Source organism: Equus quagga, chromosome 3 (genome assembly GCF_021613505.1).
Source record: "Equus quagga isolate Etosha38 chromosome 3, UCLA_HA_Equagga_1.0, whole genome shotgun sequence".
Taxonomy (NCBI): Eukaryota; Metazoa; Chordata; class Mammalia; order Perissodactyla; family Equidae; genus Equus; species Equus quagga.
The window spans coordinates 38,470,651-38,491,875 of NC_060269.1; the positions used below are offsets into that span (position 1 = coordinate 38,470,651).

The window sequence follows — 21,225 nt, forward strand, 5'->3', positions numbered from 1 at the left end:
TATTTATCTAAGCTTAAGAAACTAAATAAAAAACTAAACAATTATTGTTAAGAGTACTTAACTCTTATATATACATATAACAGACTCTGGAAAAATGATGTTTTGTTTTTTTCAAATGCCAGTTCTAATAATAAATTTTGATAAATGCAGATTTTTTTATTATTAATGTTTCAGATTATATTAAAAACCTGTGATTTCCATGAGCACAATGACAGATATATCACATCACCCCTCCAGCCATGTAAACAAGGGCATCTTTTAAAGGAATCTGCTGTCTTTTAGTGTTCAAAAGGGAAAGAATAATATACTAAACGACTTCGCTAGTCTTAACCCACCAAAGAAAAAGGATTCAGAAATTCTAGTTTGAGGAGGCTTGGATGAACGATATCAGGTTTTCACCTAAAATTCCTGGAAGGAAAAAGAATACATTCCTATTTCTCCCCTATGAAACCGACTGAGTATAAAAATTACGTTTAATCAATATACAGAAAAAGAAAGTACCTATGAAAACCCATTCCAAGCTACATTTTGGCTTCCTGTCAGTTGAGTGGGTAGTAAACGTCAAGCAAAAAAATGTAGCATGACAGAGTGAAGTAACATAAAACTGTGAATTTTGTTTCAATAAAGATTTTTGTCAAAAATTAAAGAGGAAAGATATTGGATCTTGGTGGATCCACGATAGTATATATGTGAAAATTATCCATTCATCCAACCAATCAACCAATCAACCAACCAACCAACCAGCCAACCAACCAACCAACCAGCCAACCAACCAACCAATCTTTACTGAGCCTATATGGTGTAAAGGGCTGGAGATATAAAGATAAGATACCACCTTTATTCTCAAAAAACTCAGCCTAGTGTGAGAAAAGACTGAAAATTTCGGTTCAGTTTATTATAGTGTCAAGTAGATTTACAAGTATTGCACTTATCATTCTGCTGACAGAAGGCCAAAATTTAAGAGGGATATTTTTCTCCAATAAAGCTCGATTTTCACGATCTTCGACATATTAAAATTATGCAAAGAAATATACCTCATATCCTATTGCAGACACTCCCCCCTTCCTTCTGTTGTACAGCCTTCTGCAAATGGGAATGTAGTTGGGACAATCCATTTCTCATGAAATTACTCGAGTGAAATTTGACAAGAGTTTTCTTTATACTGTCTTCTTTATCCAAACCATGTAGAAAAAACAGCTCCCGTACTCCAAAATCAATTGTAACCATATAGCTGGGAGATAAACTTTAATCAAAGATAAAGTAAATCTCTCCTCCTTACAGAAAACCATGTGGTGTTCACGCAATGGTTTGACCACGGGCTGCCTAACTTTGGATGATGGGAAATAATAACAAAAGCTGAAAGGTGGCCCAGCATATGAAACTCTTCTCAAAAACAGAAGAAAGTCATCAACATTGTTGGGAAAGTGTTTTACATTTCCAATGAAATTCTATTCCATTGATCTGTTTGGAAGATTGTCTTCGACCTATTTGGCTTTAGCCCATAAGCTGTAATTGATTTAGTCAAGTGAGGAACCACTTTTATACTAAGCCTGGAATGCATAACAATGGAAAGCAGGAAAGTGGTTTTTTTATTTACTCTAATAATTGTGCAGGGATGAGCCAGGGAAAAAAATCCCAAAAAAGTATCAGCATTCGGTCTTAAATTATTTTTCATTCTGATTATATTAGGAAGAAATGAGCTGTGGGGGTTTGGCATTGTTTTCCATCTTAACAGTTGCTCTGTATTCAGAGATATATGTGATTCATAATGTACCACTACAAGACACAGCTTTTATATATTACTGGGGTAACGCAAAGAAAATGAATTTTTCTTTGGCTACCAGTAATTGTCAAAAGAATGATTGCAGATTCAGAAAACGTGCTTTATAATAACCCTGTTAACATAAAGTATACATGGAGGAAAGAAATAAGTACGGCAGGTATGTGGAAGGGTTAGTTGTGTTAGCAAGGCATTTCAGGATGGTTTTGGTTCTCCTGACTAAGATACACAAAATTTTAACCCCCTTCAACTCCTTGGACAAAGGGGAAAACCCTTAGTAACACAAGGAGCATTTGGTGAGCATGAGCTGATTCACCTCATGCTGACAAAGGCTCCAGCTAGTTAATACACTACCCCCTCCTGAAGTAAGGATTTGCCCTGGTAATGAGGATAATACGCTCAAGCTGTTAGAATTAATTTGAATATCAAAAATGAAATTTAGATTACCAACCATGTCCTGATAGTTACAGCATGTAGAATATCAAACGTCCTCTTTTTAAACTAAAGTAAAAAATGAAGAAGCATGGTTAATTCACTTGTGCTGATGAAAATAGATGTCCAAGTGCAACTTTTGCTTGTAAGCCTCCCCATGCTGCCATGTCCCCAGACGCTTTCCCTGGGGAAGTCTGTATCTGCCTTGCTAATCCTGCCTGATGTTTTCCTTGTTAGAATACTTGCTCATGGGTTTCCATGGGCATGTTTCTACTGTGAATGAAAGCTAACCTCAAAATCTAGACATTTTCTGCTTTCAGAAAATTCTAGTGTACCATGTACAGCATAGAGATTTCTTTCAGTTAAAAAAAAATAGTGCAAAAACATATCTGATAGTCAAAGTGATAGTTCAAGTGAGTTCTTGTGCCAAGGAACACAGTCAAGCTTCACCTTTAGCTGACTTGTAAAAACTGAATGTAGTTTTTGGGAAATATTCCAGATCTTCCCATTAGTTCTCCACTCATCCAGTCATCATCTACAGATTCCAGCTCTGTTATTATATCTCCAGCCTGTAGGAAGACAGGAATTGGAAATAATTCTGAGTTTCTGTTGAGTATCTACACGGTGAGCACCCACCTGGAGAGGCACGTATCATCTTCTGTTTGTATCTCATTTATCTTGACTTGCTGAGAGGATTAAATGAGGTACCACAAAGATGATCTGTACCTGATGATGCCATTTACTTGGACGCCTGTTCCTCAAAGCCCATTCCTTTGACAGTGTCACCTGTGCTGCACTTTGATTTTCCTGCTTGTATTTTGTGCCCCCCAAATTCACCACTCTTGATCTAAAATTCTTCTTTAATAAATAGCAATACCAGCTATCATGTGTGTGTATTATATACATATTTTTAATTTAAAAATGTTTATTTTTCATCTAACAATTATTTATTAAGCATCCACTATGTGTCAGACACTGTTCTGCGCACTACGGACAGAGCAATGAATAAAGACCTCATTCTAGAGTGGGTAGACAAACAAACAAGCTGGCAGAGGAGGACAGAAAGTGTGGCATTGCCATCTCATTAGGGCAGTCAAGGAAGGCCCCACTGAAAGTGACACTGAAGCAAAGACTTGAAGATGAGAGAGTGAGCCATGTGCTTAACTGTATGTCTTGTCCTACTCTATGTACCTTATAGGAATTAACTCATTTAAACAACACTGCAGTCCTAGAGGTGAGGACTATTACAATTCTCATTTTAGAGAGATATTTTTATAGATTTCCTTATTTTAAAGCAGGAAAATGGAAGCTCAGAGAGATTAAGTAACTTGCTCAGCATCACGTCTAATTAGTGGTAGAGATAGAAATCAAATCTAGTGTGATTTCAGGGCCTGTATTGCTAACCATTAGGCAATATGGCCACCACATTTTACAATGGACCTTCTTACTTAGAAAGGCTTTTACTATAATTGCCTTTTCCCAACATCCTCAGCATTTTGTACTCTACATTTATTCTTCCACATAATGGTACATTCTCCTCTACCATCTGGTTTTATTCCATTCCCCCATGGCCTCACTATCAAATTTGCATTCTTTCCTCTCCTAAAGAAGTTCACCCTGACTCAGAACACTGATTTATCCTCCTCAGGTTGTGTCTTATTCACGTGTGTGTCTTATTCACGTGTGAATTATAATTCCTCAACAGATAAAGCATATTTTTTCAAATTATCTCCTGAAACTATTTTGTTCTTTATGGTGTCTAACCATTTCTTAGAATCTGGGTTTAAGATTCTATAATCGTCCAAGATGACCCTGGCTACTTTTAAGAATATCTTTATAGGTTAAATGGATTTATTTGTAGCCCTGGTACACTGCCCTCTGGAAAAATGGTTTGCTTTAAGGCCTTTGTTTATGGAAAATGAAAAGGAAAAATGCTATAAAATGTCATTAATTCACTTTGCTAAAATCTGTAAAAATTCTGGCTATTGAAAGTTTCTATTATAAATAAATTCCTTATGGTTCTTAAATTATAACACAATGATTGACTAAAACTAATTTTCTTAGCTCAGAGTACGTACCATGTCAGTTTTTTAAGGACTAGAACAATTCTTTTAAAAAATAAAGTTTTATCTACTAATAGTCTGTGGATATTTAATAAAAAATTAATGATCAACAATACTGAAAGCAGTACAGAATCCCTTAACTAAAAACTCTAGAACCATCTTGCTCATAGTCAGGCATTTGTAAAATGAAGATAACCTATTTTCTGGAGGATACTGTTATGTGAATTCTGTTATTTATACTGACATAACTTAAACGAAAGCCAAAAGAACAACCACAAAGTTTGAATCCAGAGTGTTCACCTTCAGTAACATTTTATGTAAAGATAAAAGAAATTAATTTTGAGCCAGTGACTCTCAAGACTGAAAGGACTAGGGCAACAGTTTCCAAACATTTGGATTTTAAGGACCAAAAAAAAAAAAAAAAAAGAATTGATATAAGGTTACCAGATTATAATTTAGCAAAAGAACTATCTATAAATTACTAATAATATTTTATAATAGAAATGACATTTTAATATGAAAAAGATGGAAGAAAGTCTCAGAAGCAAGGTAAACTCCATCACAAAACAGGAAAGTTAGCAAACTTATACTGACATATCTTAGCACACCCCCTTTACTCGTGACTTCCCCAAAGCCTGCACATACCCAACATCACCTTGTTTTTCTCATTTTGTTGTAAACAGGTGAAAACCTCGTCTCAGTGAAAACACCCGCTGTTTTAAGTCTCACCTTGTCCTATCACTCCTTCATGCTTGAATTCCTCCTACAGCATCCCTGCCTCTGACTGACTATCTCCAATGATGAAGAATTTGCCACTGTCTGACACAGGCTCTTCTGACAGCAATGACGACTAAACCACTCCTTCCTCGGGGACAGTCCCATAGTACTACCTGGGTGCTTTTCTCTGACCATGGTCCAACTGTGGACTGGGGAAACAGGATCGTGGACATATTCTGTTTTTACTTAAAGAAAAAAAAAATAAGAGGCTTATTAATCTTACTTAGATGAAGGAAGATTAAGATTAAACTTTGGCTTCTAAAAAAACCTCTGCAAATCAGCTTAATCTTTTGGGATCATTTCCCTAAAGCCTAGTCCGTGTCTTTGTGGATAAGACTCCAGTGTCTCATGAGGCACTTCTGCAGTGGCCAGCTGTAGTAGGTACCATCTGATTTCTCCACTGATTTTCACAGACATGACAGTAGCAAGCTGCAAGAAGCATCCTTTACTAGGGCTACCAACAAAATATACCAACAATATCCCTGAGATCTGATGTTATAAGGCCTAGGAATAAGGAATTCGCCTGGGAATTGTGTGGGTATCAAGCCAATAAAGTTTTCTTTGAGTACCTAAAGGCCTTACTGATAATTCACTTTTGCCCTATTCAGCTTCTCTAAACTCTTCCTTTAGAATTAGGGTCTGAGATCCGTTCATTCTTGGCTAATGATGAGTACTCCATCCAATGTTCCACCCTTTAATGGAAGACATTTCAAAATTTATAGTTGCTTAATGCAGTTAGCAGTTACAAAAAGATACACATTCTGACCTTGAAGGAAAGCTCATCTTCATTCTCTCCATGGAAATCATATAAGGCTTTGGCTTTCCTCCCCTTCAGGGCTAAAGCAGACATACTTTTTGCCTCGGCTGTGAAGACAACAAAAATTCAAATATACAGAAAGACATTGAACTAAAATATGAATCAAACACGTTAAGAAATCCCCCTGTCATTTCCAGGACAGATTATTTACAATTAATTTTGAATTTATCTAACTTTCAAAAAGATGAAGGTTGTTCTCTTAGCAGGAAAAAAATTATACAAAATATATTGAGTAGACAAAATTAGCCATTATTAAGTGAAAGCATTTTTATCTTTTTTTCCCCATAACTCCAACAAAGTATAACGAGAGTACATAACTTTATGAATCAATTCTTTGAAATGTAGGCAAATAAACTGAACATGGCCAGAGGGAAAAGAAATACATATTGTTTCAAAGGTCTTGGGATCCCCGTAGAGAGTAATGAGTCATTTCTTGCAGTTGTCATACCTGGGCAGGGCCGCACAAAGACTGCTGGGAAGATCCCCTCCCTGTCACGCAGTCTGCCCTTGTACCACTCAGAGTCCAGATGCTCAAGGATCAGGATCCGGTCTCCCCTCTTGAAGGACAAGTCATCACTGGTCTCCGCTGTAAAACTGTGAAGGGCTTCACACCATTCTCCAGAAAGACTGTTATTCTGTCACAAATCAGAAGTTTGGTCAGAAATATAAGATTTTATTTAAAATTGATTTCTACAAAGCTTATAAAGTGGTGGAAAAAAAGTTAAGGGGTCATAAGATCTCAAAGTGTGAAGGCTTTTTCAAATCTCCCAACATTTTATGTTGCCATCAAGTTATCAAAATAAAAGTTTCCAATAACTTTTTTCTTAAAATATAATTATAAATGACAGATGTGATAGAATTTGTGACTTTTTTTGCTTTTAAGGGACATACAATGCTTAAGTAAAAACTTTTCTCTAATTATGATCTATGATATTAGTTACATTTAAAAAATTAGGTGAAAGCATACAATATTTATGTATAGTATGTATGATACTTTGAAAAAATTTCAGTAGAGCTCTTCTTTACTTTAAGAAGGACCAGAAAGGGCAGTTTGTTAATTTCCAGGTCTTTACCTGATTCAGAGGCTATCAGATTCTATGGCATAAGACTTCATTAATTCACACTTTTAATTTTATGAGTAGCAGTTAGCTCTAAGGCTGGCAGGATAACGACCCAAACGTGGTGGGCTAACATGTTGGAACGCTCCAGTGAGAATGCTTTTGCCCTAAACACATCAGAGGAAGGTTCTGATTTGTGAAGAGGTGTCTCTGCCAAGTTGGAACAGGAGCTATGTTCAAGACGCTCAAGCATGGAGGAAGGATAATGCTAAGAGCAAAGGCTTGGAGCCAGACAGGCCTGGATTCTAGACCCAGTTGTGCCACTTCCTAGCTGACACTGGGCAAGATACTTCTCTTCTCTGAGCCTTAGCTTCATCTTAGGGTGGCTGTCAGGATTAAATGAGATAATGAATGTAGAATGCTCAGCACAGTACCTGGCACATCTTAAGTTCTCAACAACTGATGACTTATAAAACAAGAACAAAAAACCAAGCAAACAAAAAGTCAGAACCCCAGCCTTCTTGCTCCTGCACTTGAGTAACCAACCCTAAAGAACAGTACTTCTCATTCCCCAGAAATGCAGGCAGATGTGAGCATGTCCTTTTGGAGAACTGTAGTCACTTTCTTTCTTGTTTGACTGGATCAGTGGGCAAGGAGGAAAGAATTAAGAGACACAGCCCAATGGCCGGTGACATTTTGACTAACAATGACCCTGTCAGGCTCACTCTTCTAAAATATGTCACTAAAAACATGGAAGTCGCCCACATGCCTATTCAGTTTAAACATTTGTGAAGTCATGTTATACAGTGTAAAATTTTAATCCATTTTTTTCTCTCTCCTATTATAAAAATAATACAAATGTTCCTAAACATTTGGCCAGTTTGGAAATGTATGAAGTGGGAAAAATACCCACCCACCTATACTCTTACCACCTAAAGGCAACTGAATGTTAACAAGTAAAATATATTTCCTTCTAGTCTTTTTATGCTATATATTCAATTTCCTATAACATATGTTTTCTTCCCATGACATTTACTTTATAAATCTAGTTTTTCATGGCCTTAGAACGTTCTCCCGATAATGGTCATATTTAGGCTGTTTCCAATTTTTTCCTATTATAACAATACCACTATGATGATCTTTGTGACTAAAATCTCATCTCATTTTTTAATCCTTTACTTAGGGTGGGACGTAATAATAATAATCTGTACTTTCTCTCTCTTTTTTTTTATATTTTAAATTTTATTCAGGTCATATTGGCTTAAAACATTGTATAAATTTCAGGTGTACATCATTATATTTCAGTTTCTGTATAGAGTGCGTTGTGTTCACCATCAATAGTCTAGTTTTTATCTGTCATCATACATATGTGCCCCTTTATCCCTTTCACCAATGATTTTTTTTTCTTTTTTTGGTGAGGAAGATTGGCCCTGAGCTAACATCTGTTGCCAATCTTCCTCTTTTTCGCTTGAGGAAGATTGTATGTGGGATGACACCACAGCATGGCTTAATGAATGGTGTGTAAGTCTACACCCGGGATTCGAACCTGCAAACCCAGGGCTGCTGAAGCAGAGTGCATGAACTTAACCAACATGCCACCGGGCTGGTCCCTGTACTTTCTCTTTTTTAACATTCATATATTTATAATTGTTTAGTGCTAAGATGTATTGAATCTTTGTTAACTAGATATGTTATATGGTATTTTATTGCTGCTTTACAAGGCATTTCTTTGATTACTAGTAAGGTTAATTTTTTTTTTTAATATGAGCCACTTACAGTATCTTTTTAATGACTATTCAAATCATGTCTCTTTCCTTGTTTTCTCTCAGGGTTTGCATGTCTTTCTAATCCATTTGTATGAGCTCTATATACAATAAAGATATTAACTATTTAACTATTTCAAACATTTGCTATATGAATTGAAAAATGACTCATAACATTTTCTCTTGATAATTATGATTTTCATATTCCTCTCAGAGTTGAAACCTAGCTTTCACTACAGTTACCTATTCAAGCAGCCTACCTGAGAATTTGCACCAGAATCTTCTTTTCTGGTCTTCGAGGGTAACTTTGTGCCTATGTTAAAAAGAAAAAAGTCAAAACTTGAGATGTAAAGACCATATGGTACTGGAGAAAACCATAGGGTAAGAGCGAAAAGTCTGGGATTCTAGATGAGTCTCTTCGTGTATTGGGCACATAGATTTGACTGGCACTACCCTCTCTGGCTTTGTTTCCTCTACTGTAAAATGAAGGAAGATACACATTGTTTTAGTCTATAGACCATTTCTGTTTAAAAGTCTGATCCTTTGTCTGCCATTTCCGATATGAAGCTATTGCTAATTACCTAAAATACCAAAATTAATCACCACAATAATGACCATCCCAATAATGACTATTACCATTTAAAACATGGTAATACTACCATAAAAATACTACCTTAAAAAATATGGTAATATGAATTATTATGCAGCTTATGTATTATCCTATTATTTGGTTTAGCTGAATTAGGATAGGACATAATAAAAAATTATACTCTCCATACTCACTTAAAACCTTTGTACCAGAGGTGGAATGATCCTCAACAAGTTCCACAAAGTTAAGAGGGAAAATCCCAGTTCTGTCTCGAAGTTCTCCTCTAGCCCATTCTTCATTCACATACTCTTTAAGAATAATAATTTCTCCCTCTGAGAAACTTAACTCATCCTTCTGGTCTCCAATATATTCAAACCGAGCAACACATCTTGGGCCTCTGAATAAAGAAGATCACATTTGTGGCTTAAACTACAGAGTACTAACTTTCAAAATGCTTTAAAACTCTCATTCAGTCTTTCAATAAGCATTTATTCTGTTTACTATGGAACAAGGTATACGAGGCATAATTTAAAATTTTTCGTCAGATGGAATAAGCTACATTTCTAAAGGATAGTCTTTACTTTTTAGATATGAACCTATTCACTCAGAAAGGGTAAAGTCAAGGTCACAGAGTACATGCAGAATTGCAGGTAAGCAGCTAGGTGGTCAGTTTATGCCGCCACGTCTTTTGATCACCTTTACTTCCTTACAGAATCTCCCCTGTCTCCATGTCTTTGTATCCTTGAGCCACAGTAATCATGGCTGAGTCTGAACCCTCTCAATCACAAATGCACTGAGTTTAAGAGTGCTAACCCTGAGAATCTCAGGGCAAGATTTCAAACCTCCATGGCAGAATGCAACAGGCAACAGCTGGGCAGAGTAGATGCTCAATACATGTTGAATCAATCAGTGAGTTTTATACACATAGATGAATGGCTTTCAAAACTAGAAGGTTTGAAGAAAACAGAAACTTGGCATATAATCTTATAACACTTAATCTTACACCTAGCACTGTTGTTTTAAAAATGATTTTTGGAGCCAGCCCTGATGGCCTAGTGGTTAAAGTTCCATGTGCTCTGCTTTGGCGGCCCAGGTTCACTTCCTGGGTGCGGAACCACACCACTCGGCTGTCAGTAGCCATGCTGTGGCGGCAGCTCACATAGAAGAACTAGAAGGACCTAGAACCAGAATATACAACTATGTACTGGGGCTTTGGGGAGAAAGAAAAAAAAAGAGAGATGATAGCTTGGGGCAAATCTTTTCCTGCAAACAAACAAAACACTTAAAAAAAGAAAGATTTTTGTATTTCCTCTAAAAAGGCTTCATTTCTGGGGCTGGCCTGGTGGCATGGTTGTTAAGTTCACATGCTCCGCTTTGGTGGCCCAGGGTTCGCTGGTTCAGATCCCAGGCATAGAGCTACACACCACTTATCAAGCCATGCTGTGGCAGACATCCCACATATAAAGTAGAGGAAGATGGGTACAGATGTTAGCTCAGGGCTAATCTTCCTCAAAAAATAAATAAGTAAATAAATAAATGAAAAGGCTTCATTTCTGAGAATTAGAACAATCTTTAAATGATCTACAATTTTGACTAAAAATAAGATAAAAGTAATTGTGTCTCTAGAAGGCATGATTTAATACCAAACCTTTGATTTGAGGCTTTAGAAAGGAAGTTGCAAAAGCAACAAGCTAAGGCGATGCAATTGCCTGAAGAGAAAAGGTTGGAACTGGCACAAATCAGTCTGACTTAAGTCAGGTCAAGGGATCAATGGCTGTGAAAGTCCACTTTAAATTCAACCTGATGACAGAGTAAATAAAACACTGCTTAAAAATAGGAGAAAAATTGAACCCGAAGTAGAATTCAACTACGGTAGCATCAGAAGTTTTCTTATTTGTGATAACCTTTGCATTTATTTTCTGAAGTCCTCAGGGAGCATCTCCTCACGTCTGACCTATTCAGAGACAGGTTTACAGTCTTCAGCAGGTAGTGAATTCTATTAATTTGCTCATTTAGCTAGAAAATAAAGGTGCACTGTGGCAGTGTTTTAAATCACAAAGGAGTTACAACAATGCATAAAAGGGTATGTAAATTCAGAGAAAGGTCTTCAGACATAAAGGAAGACCCCTCCAGCTTAACTCTTCCTCTCCTCTACTTCCTCTTAAAAACAAAATAACACAAAATATCTAGCAGGTTTTATTTAGGGCTCATATTTATTCTATAAAGTTTAAATACTTTCGATGACAAAATATTTCAATCTTATAAAAATTTGTTAGTAGATAAACACCAGAAGGCCAAAACAAAATGCATTAGATGGCAAAAATGTCTCTGCTCAAGCTGAGGCCAGGCTGTGGGAAACACCAGGATAGACTCTGTTGCTGTCAGACGTCCTATATTGATATGGAGAGTTGCTTATGTCAGTTTCTATCAGCATGTTGCATCTTCATCAGAATTTTAATCCACTACAGCTTTTTAAACAAGTAAAGCATTCCTCATAATTAAAAAGACATAGTGAAAATCTGAATAATCACACATCTGAAGTGTTTAAGCTTGGTAATTCTTTAGGATACAAACGCTCACCTCCTTTGTATTTTGTGCAAAAAAAATACAAATAAAACTTACTTAACATAATGAGATGAAACCGATTCTCTTTTCCCATTTACTCCTTCTGGAACATCATTCTAGTAAAGACAAAATCAAAACAACAATTCTACTTTTTCAGATTTTAGTAAGATAAATTTATCTTACTTAGGCTAAGTAATTAGAAAATGCATGATTGAAATTATCCAGTTTAGCTAAGTGTTAAACTCATGCTAAAAGGTAAGAAATTCAGAATTTGGGTTTTGAAAAAAACACGTAACTTGTAATGTAGCTTTCCTTTAATAGCCCATCAATCCTTCTCTTATTTGCTGGAATAAGCACATTAATATCATTCTACCCCTGACTGAGTTTTCTCTGTCCCATATCCTCCAAGTTGGATGAGGAGGACTGAAGATAGAAACTAGACATCAGGCATTCACGCACCACCACACCTACTCATGGTGTTGGTAGGATTCTGCAATACTTTCCTGAGCCCAAAACAAAACATTTTATTTAAATTTTTGGATTCTCTCCATTTTCATAACTCTGGAACATCTTTTTCCCTTCAGCGAGAATAGGGAAGGAAGAAAAGAATTAGTACTCAGTGAGCATCTACTAAGCGGCAAGCACTTTATATGATACCTCATTTACAAGGCTTAGTGGAGCCGGGTTGTAATAAAATATTTGACCATAATGCACTAAGTCTGGAAACTACTTAAAGCTTTGAGGTTTATATTAAATAAATCAGTCCTCTTCTTGATGAATTCTAAAAGTTCGAAGTTTTAAAACAATTTTTTAAACTTGTAGGCTTAGAAATAACACTTATACCAATAATGTGGCAGATTCAGCGTGATTGATTTCAGTGTGGTAATTGTGCTTTTTAAAGTACTGCAACACTGGGCAGAAGAAAAATGAGGAAGAGTGCTAAAACAAACATTACTCTTAATATTAATTTAGAGAATCTGGTCGGATTTCTCCAAAGAATCAGGGCATACATATACTGGTCAATTTTTAAGACCCACATTTTGTAATTCAAGAGACTCAAACTCATTTATATTTGAAAAATACAGGCTTTCTGTTATATCTGTTTTCTAAGTTTTTGATGTAATGGAAAATCATTTGCTTTTTTCCTCCCAGATAAGCTGTTAATGCTCAACTATTTAAGCTAGCTTTAGTTGATAGTTTCCAGTATCAATAAATTATATCAGGGACCGAATCGTACTCTTCCTATTGATAGAAGTGTTCAAGTGGCAGTCTGATTTTATCTGCATGTTTCACAACCACCTGGGCTTAGCAGTTAGAACCCTACCATTTGGGTCTACTTTCACAAGTTAGGTTGTGAGGGTATACAAAATTCTGATGCTTTAATATAATATTTCCCAATCAGATTTGAAATTATTATGTGAAAAACCATTAATGGAACACTACCTCCAATGAAGGTACTTTAGTATTCCCAAATCTATTTTTTTAAAAATGGAAATAGAGGCCGGCCCACTGGCACAGTGGTTAAGTGCACACGTTCCGCTTTGGCGGCCCGGGGTTCACCAGTTCAGATCCCGGGTGCAGACATGGCACTGCATGGGAAGCCATGCTATCGTAGGCGTCCCACATATAAGTGGAGGAAGATGGGCACGGATGTTAGCTCAGGGCCAGTCTTCCTTAGCAAAAAGAGGAGGATTGGCAGATGTTAGCTCAGGGCTCATCTTGCTCGGAAAAAAGAAAAAGGAAATAAATAGGAATGGAAAGGATGAAAAAACCCAAAAATTAAATGCACTCTAAAGAAAATGAGAAGTGGTACCATAACCTCAGAGAACATTCCTTCAGGACAATACTGTACCATTTAATTCTTGTTTACTAAATGTTTCAAAGAATTAACATATATCCTTAAGTGCTCATCAAGGATCCAAGGATAGTTGATTCACCAGTTAACATGTAGTAGTTTTTCACTTTACGATTTCAGATAGCTTATAGGCAGTAAGTTCTAATACTCTGTAATAGAATAATTAACCATTATCTAGTTGAACAAACTTTTATTTTTTGAATTCTCCAAACACCAAATGAATCCATGGAAGAGAGAGAACTAGAACCCAAGAATCCAGGCTTCTGGTTATTTTTTCCAAACTGCAAGCTACATAGAACCCACTGAACATATGACCAATTTTAACAAGCACAACCCACTTACAATTACTTTGACATAGTTTGCAGGAAATATGCCAGTCTGGTTTCTACATTTCCCTCTGTACCAATCTGTATCTATTTTTTCCAGAAGATAAACAATTTCTCCAGAAGTGAGGTTCAAATCATCAACTTGCTCTGTAACATAAAATTATAATTATGAATGATGAATTATCCTGGTTGCAGATTTGATTAAAGCAGAGCATAAAGTAGCATTTAGTTCTCTCCACTGAGGCAGGATGTTCTACTGATTCTGGGAACAAATTATACTAATCAAATTGAGTTAAAAAAATATATTCTTTTTTTTGGATATTGTTGTTATGAGCTTCTTCTTTCAAGACCAAATTAGATATATTTACCATGCACTGACTGATAGAAAATGGTTAAAAAAAAACCCGACAACATCGTGCTGGGCAATGACTCCTACTGTGCCAATACAAACCCTTTGCTGAATACATATTGAACAATAAAAGAGTTTTATAGACATGGTATAATATTCTTATTATTCTCAGTCATGCTTAAAAATCATTTCAATCTCAAAATATTAACTAAGGGAGTACTACAGCTCTTTAGCAAGTAAATTGACTCATACTAAAATAAAAATCTGTCCACCAAGTGGATAAAAAGAGGTTATAAATAAAACAGGAGGTTATTTTCTGTGTAGCCTTGGACATAAAAGGTATGTAAAAAGGGACTAGAAAAATTTATATTTTCATCTCATAAGTAATAGCTGAGGTATGTGTGCAGGCTTTACAACTCTTAGGAGAAAAGAACTTCACTTATTAAATTAGAATTAATTGTATTATAATTGTTAATTGGTACCCACCGTTTTGAAAGAGTTAAAAAGCTGGCAACGGGTAGGTAATTTGCTATTTGTTCTTCTGTAAGGGAAACTAACTCTTTCTCTCATGGGGAGCTTCAAAGGCAAGGGTATGCAGCTATGCTTTCTGGAATGGGTGGGTACAATTGACCCTTCCTCTTGAAGGCAGGGTGATGGATAAGATGACCTCTCCAGGCCACAGAAATGAAGAAATGAAGAAAACGAAGAAAATGAAGAAGGATACCCTTGAGAGGTTAACCCAAGGAGGACATCTGTTTCTGGATCCTAAGGCTCTACCACTTTATTATTTATGTCCTTACCTGCTGGAAAGTCATGAAGAACGACAGCATGAGGAGCACTACCGTCAACAGGCTTCTGAGCGTGGCTTGGATCCTTAGGGGGAAAACACGGCTGTGAATGAAGTGCAGGATGGATGCTGGATTTGTTACTCACCCTGAGACCATTTTTTTTTTCCTCATTAGAGTCTTCTTGACACAATTACATTATGAGTACAAGATGTAAACCACACAGTTGAGCCAAACAAGGGAATCATTATCGAGTTGAAAAGGCATGTGTCCTTGCCAAGGGAGGACAGAAATAACTCTCAATTATAATGTGTTCTAACATTTCTTTTTAAACCAAGAGAGTCAAACAAAAAGGAATTACTTAACTTTTTTTTTTTTTTTAACCAGTACCTATTTTACCCTGAATTAGTGGTTTTTGACCTCTTTACCCTTCCTGGGTCCCTTTTTCCTTAAATTGTGACCAGGACTAAACCTTAAGAACAAAGGCTTAAAAGTTCTGTCTTCATTAAGATAGGAAAAGAAGAAAGTTCTGCAGTTTATGCTCTTGCCTTTCATAATGAAAAGAGCTAATGACTTCCACAAAAGTATAATTCGCAAAAAGTAAAATCCATTTCATTTATTACCACTTAACTGAATGCTTTCTCTAATTTGAAAACTGATGCTACCTTCAATGCCTGGCTTGGATTTTCTATTTAATCTGAATGGTTTATTCAACAGTAATTCTAAGTAAACTAGCAAAGAGAATTGAATATTCTCTACCCATTTAGCCAACTGCCTTGATTGGCTAAAGGAGAGGATAAAGCTGAAAAGCGATCTTTTCTCATTGACAAACAGTTGTTATTCTTCGTTTCTTTATGTGAATAGACAGGCTTATTCACATCATCACCATTATCAAATCTGACTGAAGGATATTATCTGGAGTTATAGCTTAAAACTCTTCAACATTGGCAAGCCTGTGAAATAAATGAAGGCAGATTTTTGTGCTCTTTCTTGTCTCTTCACCTCCTTCAATGACTCTTGTCCCCTTAGGGCTATCCCTACACTTTTATTCCTTTATCCCTCCCCTAGCCACGATGCCCTCAGCTGATCAGACTGCGCCGTGGGTAATGGTCCGCTTTCTCCATTTCCAACCCAGCAGCACCTTAACTCAGATCTTTTCTGAATTTCATCTGTGCTTTCAACCAATAGGCACCTGTGGAGGCATGCTGCATTCTCTCAAGTTAGGTAAACTGAAGTACTAATTTACGTCAAGACAGTAATGGCTAATGGCACCTTACTATATTAGCTTACCAAAGTAACACTGGCATTTTCTTAGAGGCTGTTCAGAGCTTTTCCCTAAATAAATGAGCATAAAGGGAATTTCAAGGATTGTGGAAAGGAATTGTGAGATATTTTAAGTCTAGAGGGGCTTTTAAAAATTAGTATTTACATCATTTATTATATATGTGTGTGTGGTTTTCACTTTTTTCTGATTTACACCTGTGGAAAAAGGAATGACTATTCAATAAACACTGTTAGGCTAGATGGCTATCCATTTGGAAAAAACGTAGTCAGAGGCCTATCCTACACCAAACACAAACATGAATCTCCAAATGGACCAATGATATAAACATAACCAAGTCTGAGAGGGTCGAAGAGGTGGGACAGCAACTTGTGTCTCCCAATTAGTCTCCCTTCTCTGCCTTCAACGCATGGCTATCCTGGCAATGCTGCTTATCAGCCTGGCCTGGGAGACGAAGAGCAAGAGGAACAGGCTAAACAGGGTTGGCCACGAGGGGTCAGTACAACTTAGACCACATCATTAGGGTGGGTGTCTGGCAGGTAAATATTGTATATTTCAAAGCTCTTTCTAACATGACTATAATTGCTAATACAAACGAGCAATAAGAAGAGCTAACATCCACTGTTCACTCACTATGTGCTACTCACTGTGTTAAACACCTTATATGCTTTAATTAGCTGATTTAATTTTTTAAATATCTTTGAGATATAATTCACACACCATAACATTTAGCTATTTAAAGTGTACACAGTTTTAGTATAGTCACAGAATTGTGCAACCATCACCACAATCTAAGTTTAGAATATTTTTATCACTCCAAAAAGAAACCCCCTACCCATTAGCAGTCACTCCCCATTCACCCTACCCCAGACCTAGGCAATCACTAATCTCCTTTCTGGATTTACTTACTCTGGACTTTCATATAAACTGAATCACACAATAAATCAATTCTAAAAACAATTCAGTGAGGAATTATCATACCTATTTTACACATTCAAAAAACGAAGTTTAGAGAGGTTAAAAATAACTGCCTAAGGTGGTGGAAGGTGAACTGGCAGAGCTCCCTGAAATGCAAATCTGTGCTCCCCACCATGTGCTAGGTAAGAACCTCCCACTTCTCCCATGACTGACAAATTCAACTTCAACCTACAACGTTCAATATTTTCTGTTTACTAAGATAGGGGAAAGTATAACACATTTTTACAAATCTTTACCTTAAAACTAGATATTCAAATAGGCAAGTTTTATTTTTCTAAAAAATGTTACGCTAGCCCTGAACCCAGAAGTTACCTAAAGAAGGCTTCATTTTAGTATCACCAGGAGTTGGCCATCAGAGGTTAACTCTCTGCAAGCCTATGGTACAAGATGAGTAAGGCAACATTTAAATCGGAAAAAACTTTGGACTGTTATAAAAGAATAACTTCTCATTTTTTAGCTTCTATTTTTCATCAAGGAAAGCTTTTTGGCAGTATAACTCCCACTGTTAGCCATTAGTGTGTTCTGAGAGAGGAAGGACAGCTGTGACAGATGGATAACGTTGTATCAAAACAAAGGGAAAATGAGCCCTGGAAGAACTTGCCCTGTGTGGACTAAAGGCAGAATTTCAGTATCCCAGCTGCAACTAGCTTAACACATATCTTCTCTGCTCTTCAAAATACAAACGTTTAGTTTCTCAGCAAACTTCAAAAGATAAAAAATCTTCTAAGAAGAAAGAATTGGACAAGATTATGAGAACTAGGATGAACGGCAAACCAAATACTTTATTTGGGTTAAATGTTTGGTGGCTATTATATTTCATGTTTGCTACATTAACTAACAGATAGTGAAAATTTAACTGGATAACTTAAGAAGCTCTTTTAAAAATATATCTCTATCAATTGTTCAGTGGCATTTTTCTTGTTAAACAAATGACCATCAATAATCACTGTATTCTCCCAGCCTCCACAAATCTGTTAGGCCTAAATGGTGACTTCAGGTTGCTGGATTACATTTCATTTCATTATATCATGAGCTATGATCAGAGAAATGACGTTTACACTAAGCTTAAATCTTAAAGGGAAGTGCTTTTTTATGTCAGACTTAGCATTTATAGGGCCCTCTTTAAAAATAAAATAATTATCCATTCTGCTAGGAAACTAACCTCTGGCACTTTGGTAAACATGTTTACATTATTTCAAAAATAACAGTACTCAATTGAAAATTAATGACTGAGTGCTCTGGTTGCTGTAAGTCAGCACGATACGAAGAAGGCAAAACTCATGGTAGTTGCTCTGTGTATCATAGTGGCAAGTCTCTTAAAAGTAATTTATTCTTAAAATGGAGTAAAATGCTACTGTAATTTTTACTCTGGTTAAAATAAACGTGCTAATAAAAACCTGAAGATGAGATATAATTAATAGTTCTATGAAATGTGCTGCCGTGTGTGATATCAGGGCTGTACAATATTAATTCCTTACGTTTGGTCTGCTTCTAAGATGTTCATCAAGTGGGGTGATAATCTTTATCTGAGACAGGTGAACTCTGCCAGTATCTTCTCCCTTTTGGCATTCCAAGTAATTATTTTCCGCCTGCTTCAGCAGCACAAGTACGTCCCCACGCTGTAAGGTACAATACCACTCTCTGAAGCAATTATTATTTAATAAAACATTATTACTTTTTCTACATTTTAATCTTTGGAGCCTACAGCATTTAATAATGTGTAAAGTGGTAACAGAGGCCAGCCACTTTTTACATGAGTCAGTGAAGAAAGATCTCTACTTTACCTTACAGGAGAGTTCTCCGGGGTTTTGTGAGACGATGTCTTCATTGGCAATTCCATGAGGCACAGACAGCTTAAATGTGAACCAGTAAAAGGATTATTCACAATCAAATTACCTCCTCATAAATTGCTGGTCATTTGGGGATTTGGCATGTGTGCCTACAGTGCAACTTCTCCAGCAGTGAAACTCTTGGCTTGGCTTCCTCCAGCTCTAGATCTAGTGGGGCCTGCCATCATTCATGGATCCTAAAGTCCTTGGGGATATGGAGTTGAGCCCATAGGTCCACAACAGCTGAATGTGGCCTCAAGTTCCCTTTAACAAGCACAACCAGGGAGTTCTATTCTAGAGGACAAGGTCCAACAAGTCCCTTGAGCGTTTGAAAGATAAATACTCAGCACCTGACCTCACAGCCTGTTATGCACGTCTTTAATTCAGGGTTCTCAATGGCTGCCTTCTAAACCCTGATGGGGGGGGGCCGGCCCCGTGGCCAAGTGGTTAAGTTCGTGCACTCCACTTTGGCAGCACAGGGTTTCTCCAATTCGGATCCTGGGCACAGACATGGCACTGCTCATCAGGCCATGCTGAGGCGGTGTCCCACATAGCACAACCAGAGGCACTCACAACTAGAGTGTACAACTATGTACCGGGGGTCTTTGGGGAGAAGCAGCAGTAGGGGAAAAAAAAGATCGGCAACAGTTGTTAGCTCAGGCGCCAATCTTTAAAAAAAAAAAAAATGGCTGATAGGGGACTGGTGCCTCCCCTGTAGTGCTTGACTGACTGCTTCCATTTGCCTTGAATCTCATCTTCTCCTGGAGTCTCTCTGATACCAAGTGTCTACTCAAGCCCATTTCACTGCCTGACCCCAGTCCCTTCCTGATCCACTCAGCTCTGTCTGATCTTAGAATGGCTTTTATCCATCCCCCACCCTGGCCAGGAGACTCTGTTCTCTGCCCTGGCAAATTCTGGCTGATGAGTGCAGGTCAAAAGGGCCTACACAATGAAAAAGGCATATCCAGGAAACATGATCACACAAGCTCACTTCCAACAAGGAAAGGGAGGCAGCCTAGGCCCTCTGATCACTCAGGATCAACGAGGCAGAGTGCAAGGGTGTGGCCCTGTGAGGCTGGGCAGGGTGGTGTTGCTTCCCAGCATCTCGGTCAAGTCCCAGGGCTCCCAATGTACCCAGATTCATGGTTAGCAATTTGATGGTAGGGTAGCCATGGAAAAAATGAGGGCTTTAAGGATTTATTTCATAACATAGCACTCTAAATACCATCATTTTGAGATTATTAATTTCTTTCAGTTATTCAAATGCTTTATTGACATTATACAGCTATGCTAAGAACCACAGGCAAAATCTGGTTCCCCCTAAATGAGGCTCTTAACATGGAACAGCCAAATCAAGCAGAGACTTTACAGCTAGTAACACTATTTTCATAGTTTGGCTTAATGGTTAAGAGCACGGGCTCAGAGCCGGCTGATCTGCGTTCAAATCTTGACTCTACCATCAACTGGATTTGTGACCCTGGACCAGTAACTTAATCTCTGTGTTGTATCCTCCTCATTTGTATAATAGAGACAGAAATAACATCTACTTCACAGGGTTGGTATGAGGAATAAATGAGTTATTTAATATATATAAAGTGCTTTGAACAATGCCTGGATCATAATAACTACTCAACACACCAGCCACTGTTTTTATTTATTTATTATTTTTAAGTAACATAGCCCAAAGAATTGGGTTTTAGCAATTAAAATTTCATCAGTTTAAATAAATGTGAATATACATGAACATACTACCTCCTTCTTATCTGTCTATACCCTTCTTTTAGGAGAATTTAAAAAATCTGAAATGGCTTAAGAGAAAATTTCTGGCTCAATGACGGAATTGTAGAACAATATAAAATTATCAATTACTGTTCTCATTAAGAGCTACTGCTATACAGCTGTTTAAAAACTGCACACTGTCCTCCTATCCTTATCATTTTTATTTGTTCTAGATTTTATCAGGTTAACCTGACCAAA

The 21,225-nt window shown here is 37.0% G+C and overlaps 1 protein-coding gene across 15 annotated transcripts in view; it reads right to left on the minus strand.

Moving 5' to 3' along the window:
• Positions 1–874: 874 nt before the first annotated feature.
• Positions 875–21,225, minus strand: part of SH3D19 (SH3 domain containing 19) — a 161,389-nt gene continuing 141,038 nt past the window's right edge. For 9 of the 15 annotated variants that reach the window (XM_046655985.1, XM_046655984.1, XM_046655982.1 and 6 more), the window contains 10 exons: positions 19,204–19,272; positions 18,898–19,038; positions 15,175–15,265; positions 14,042–14,172; positions 11,902–11,960; positions 9,475–9,676; positions 8,951–9,007; positions 6,318–6,504; positions 5,819–5,916; positions 875–2,781 (listed from right to left, as the gene is read on the minus strand). In XM_046655985.1, the coding sequence (XP_046511941.1) occupies positions 2,665–2,781; positions 5,819–5,916; positions 6,318–6,504; positions 8,951–9,007; positions 9,475–9,676; positions 11,902–11,960; positions 14,042–14,172; positions 15,175–15,265; positions 18,898–19,038; positions 19,204–19,272 (1,152 nt within the window). In that variant the 3' untranslated portion in view covers positions 875–2,664. Of the gene's footprint in view, positions 2,782–5,818; positions 5,917–6,317; positions 6,505–8,950; positions 9,008–9,473; positions 9,677–11,901; positions 11,961–14,041; positions 14,173–15,174; positions 15,266–18,897; positions 19,039–19,203; positions 19,273–21,225 lie in introns of all 15 variants that reach the window. The other 6 variants (XM_046655987.1, XM_046655989.1, XM_046655997.1 and 3 more) reach the window with 4 other exon arrangements.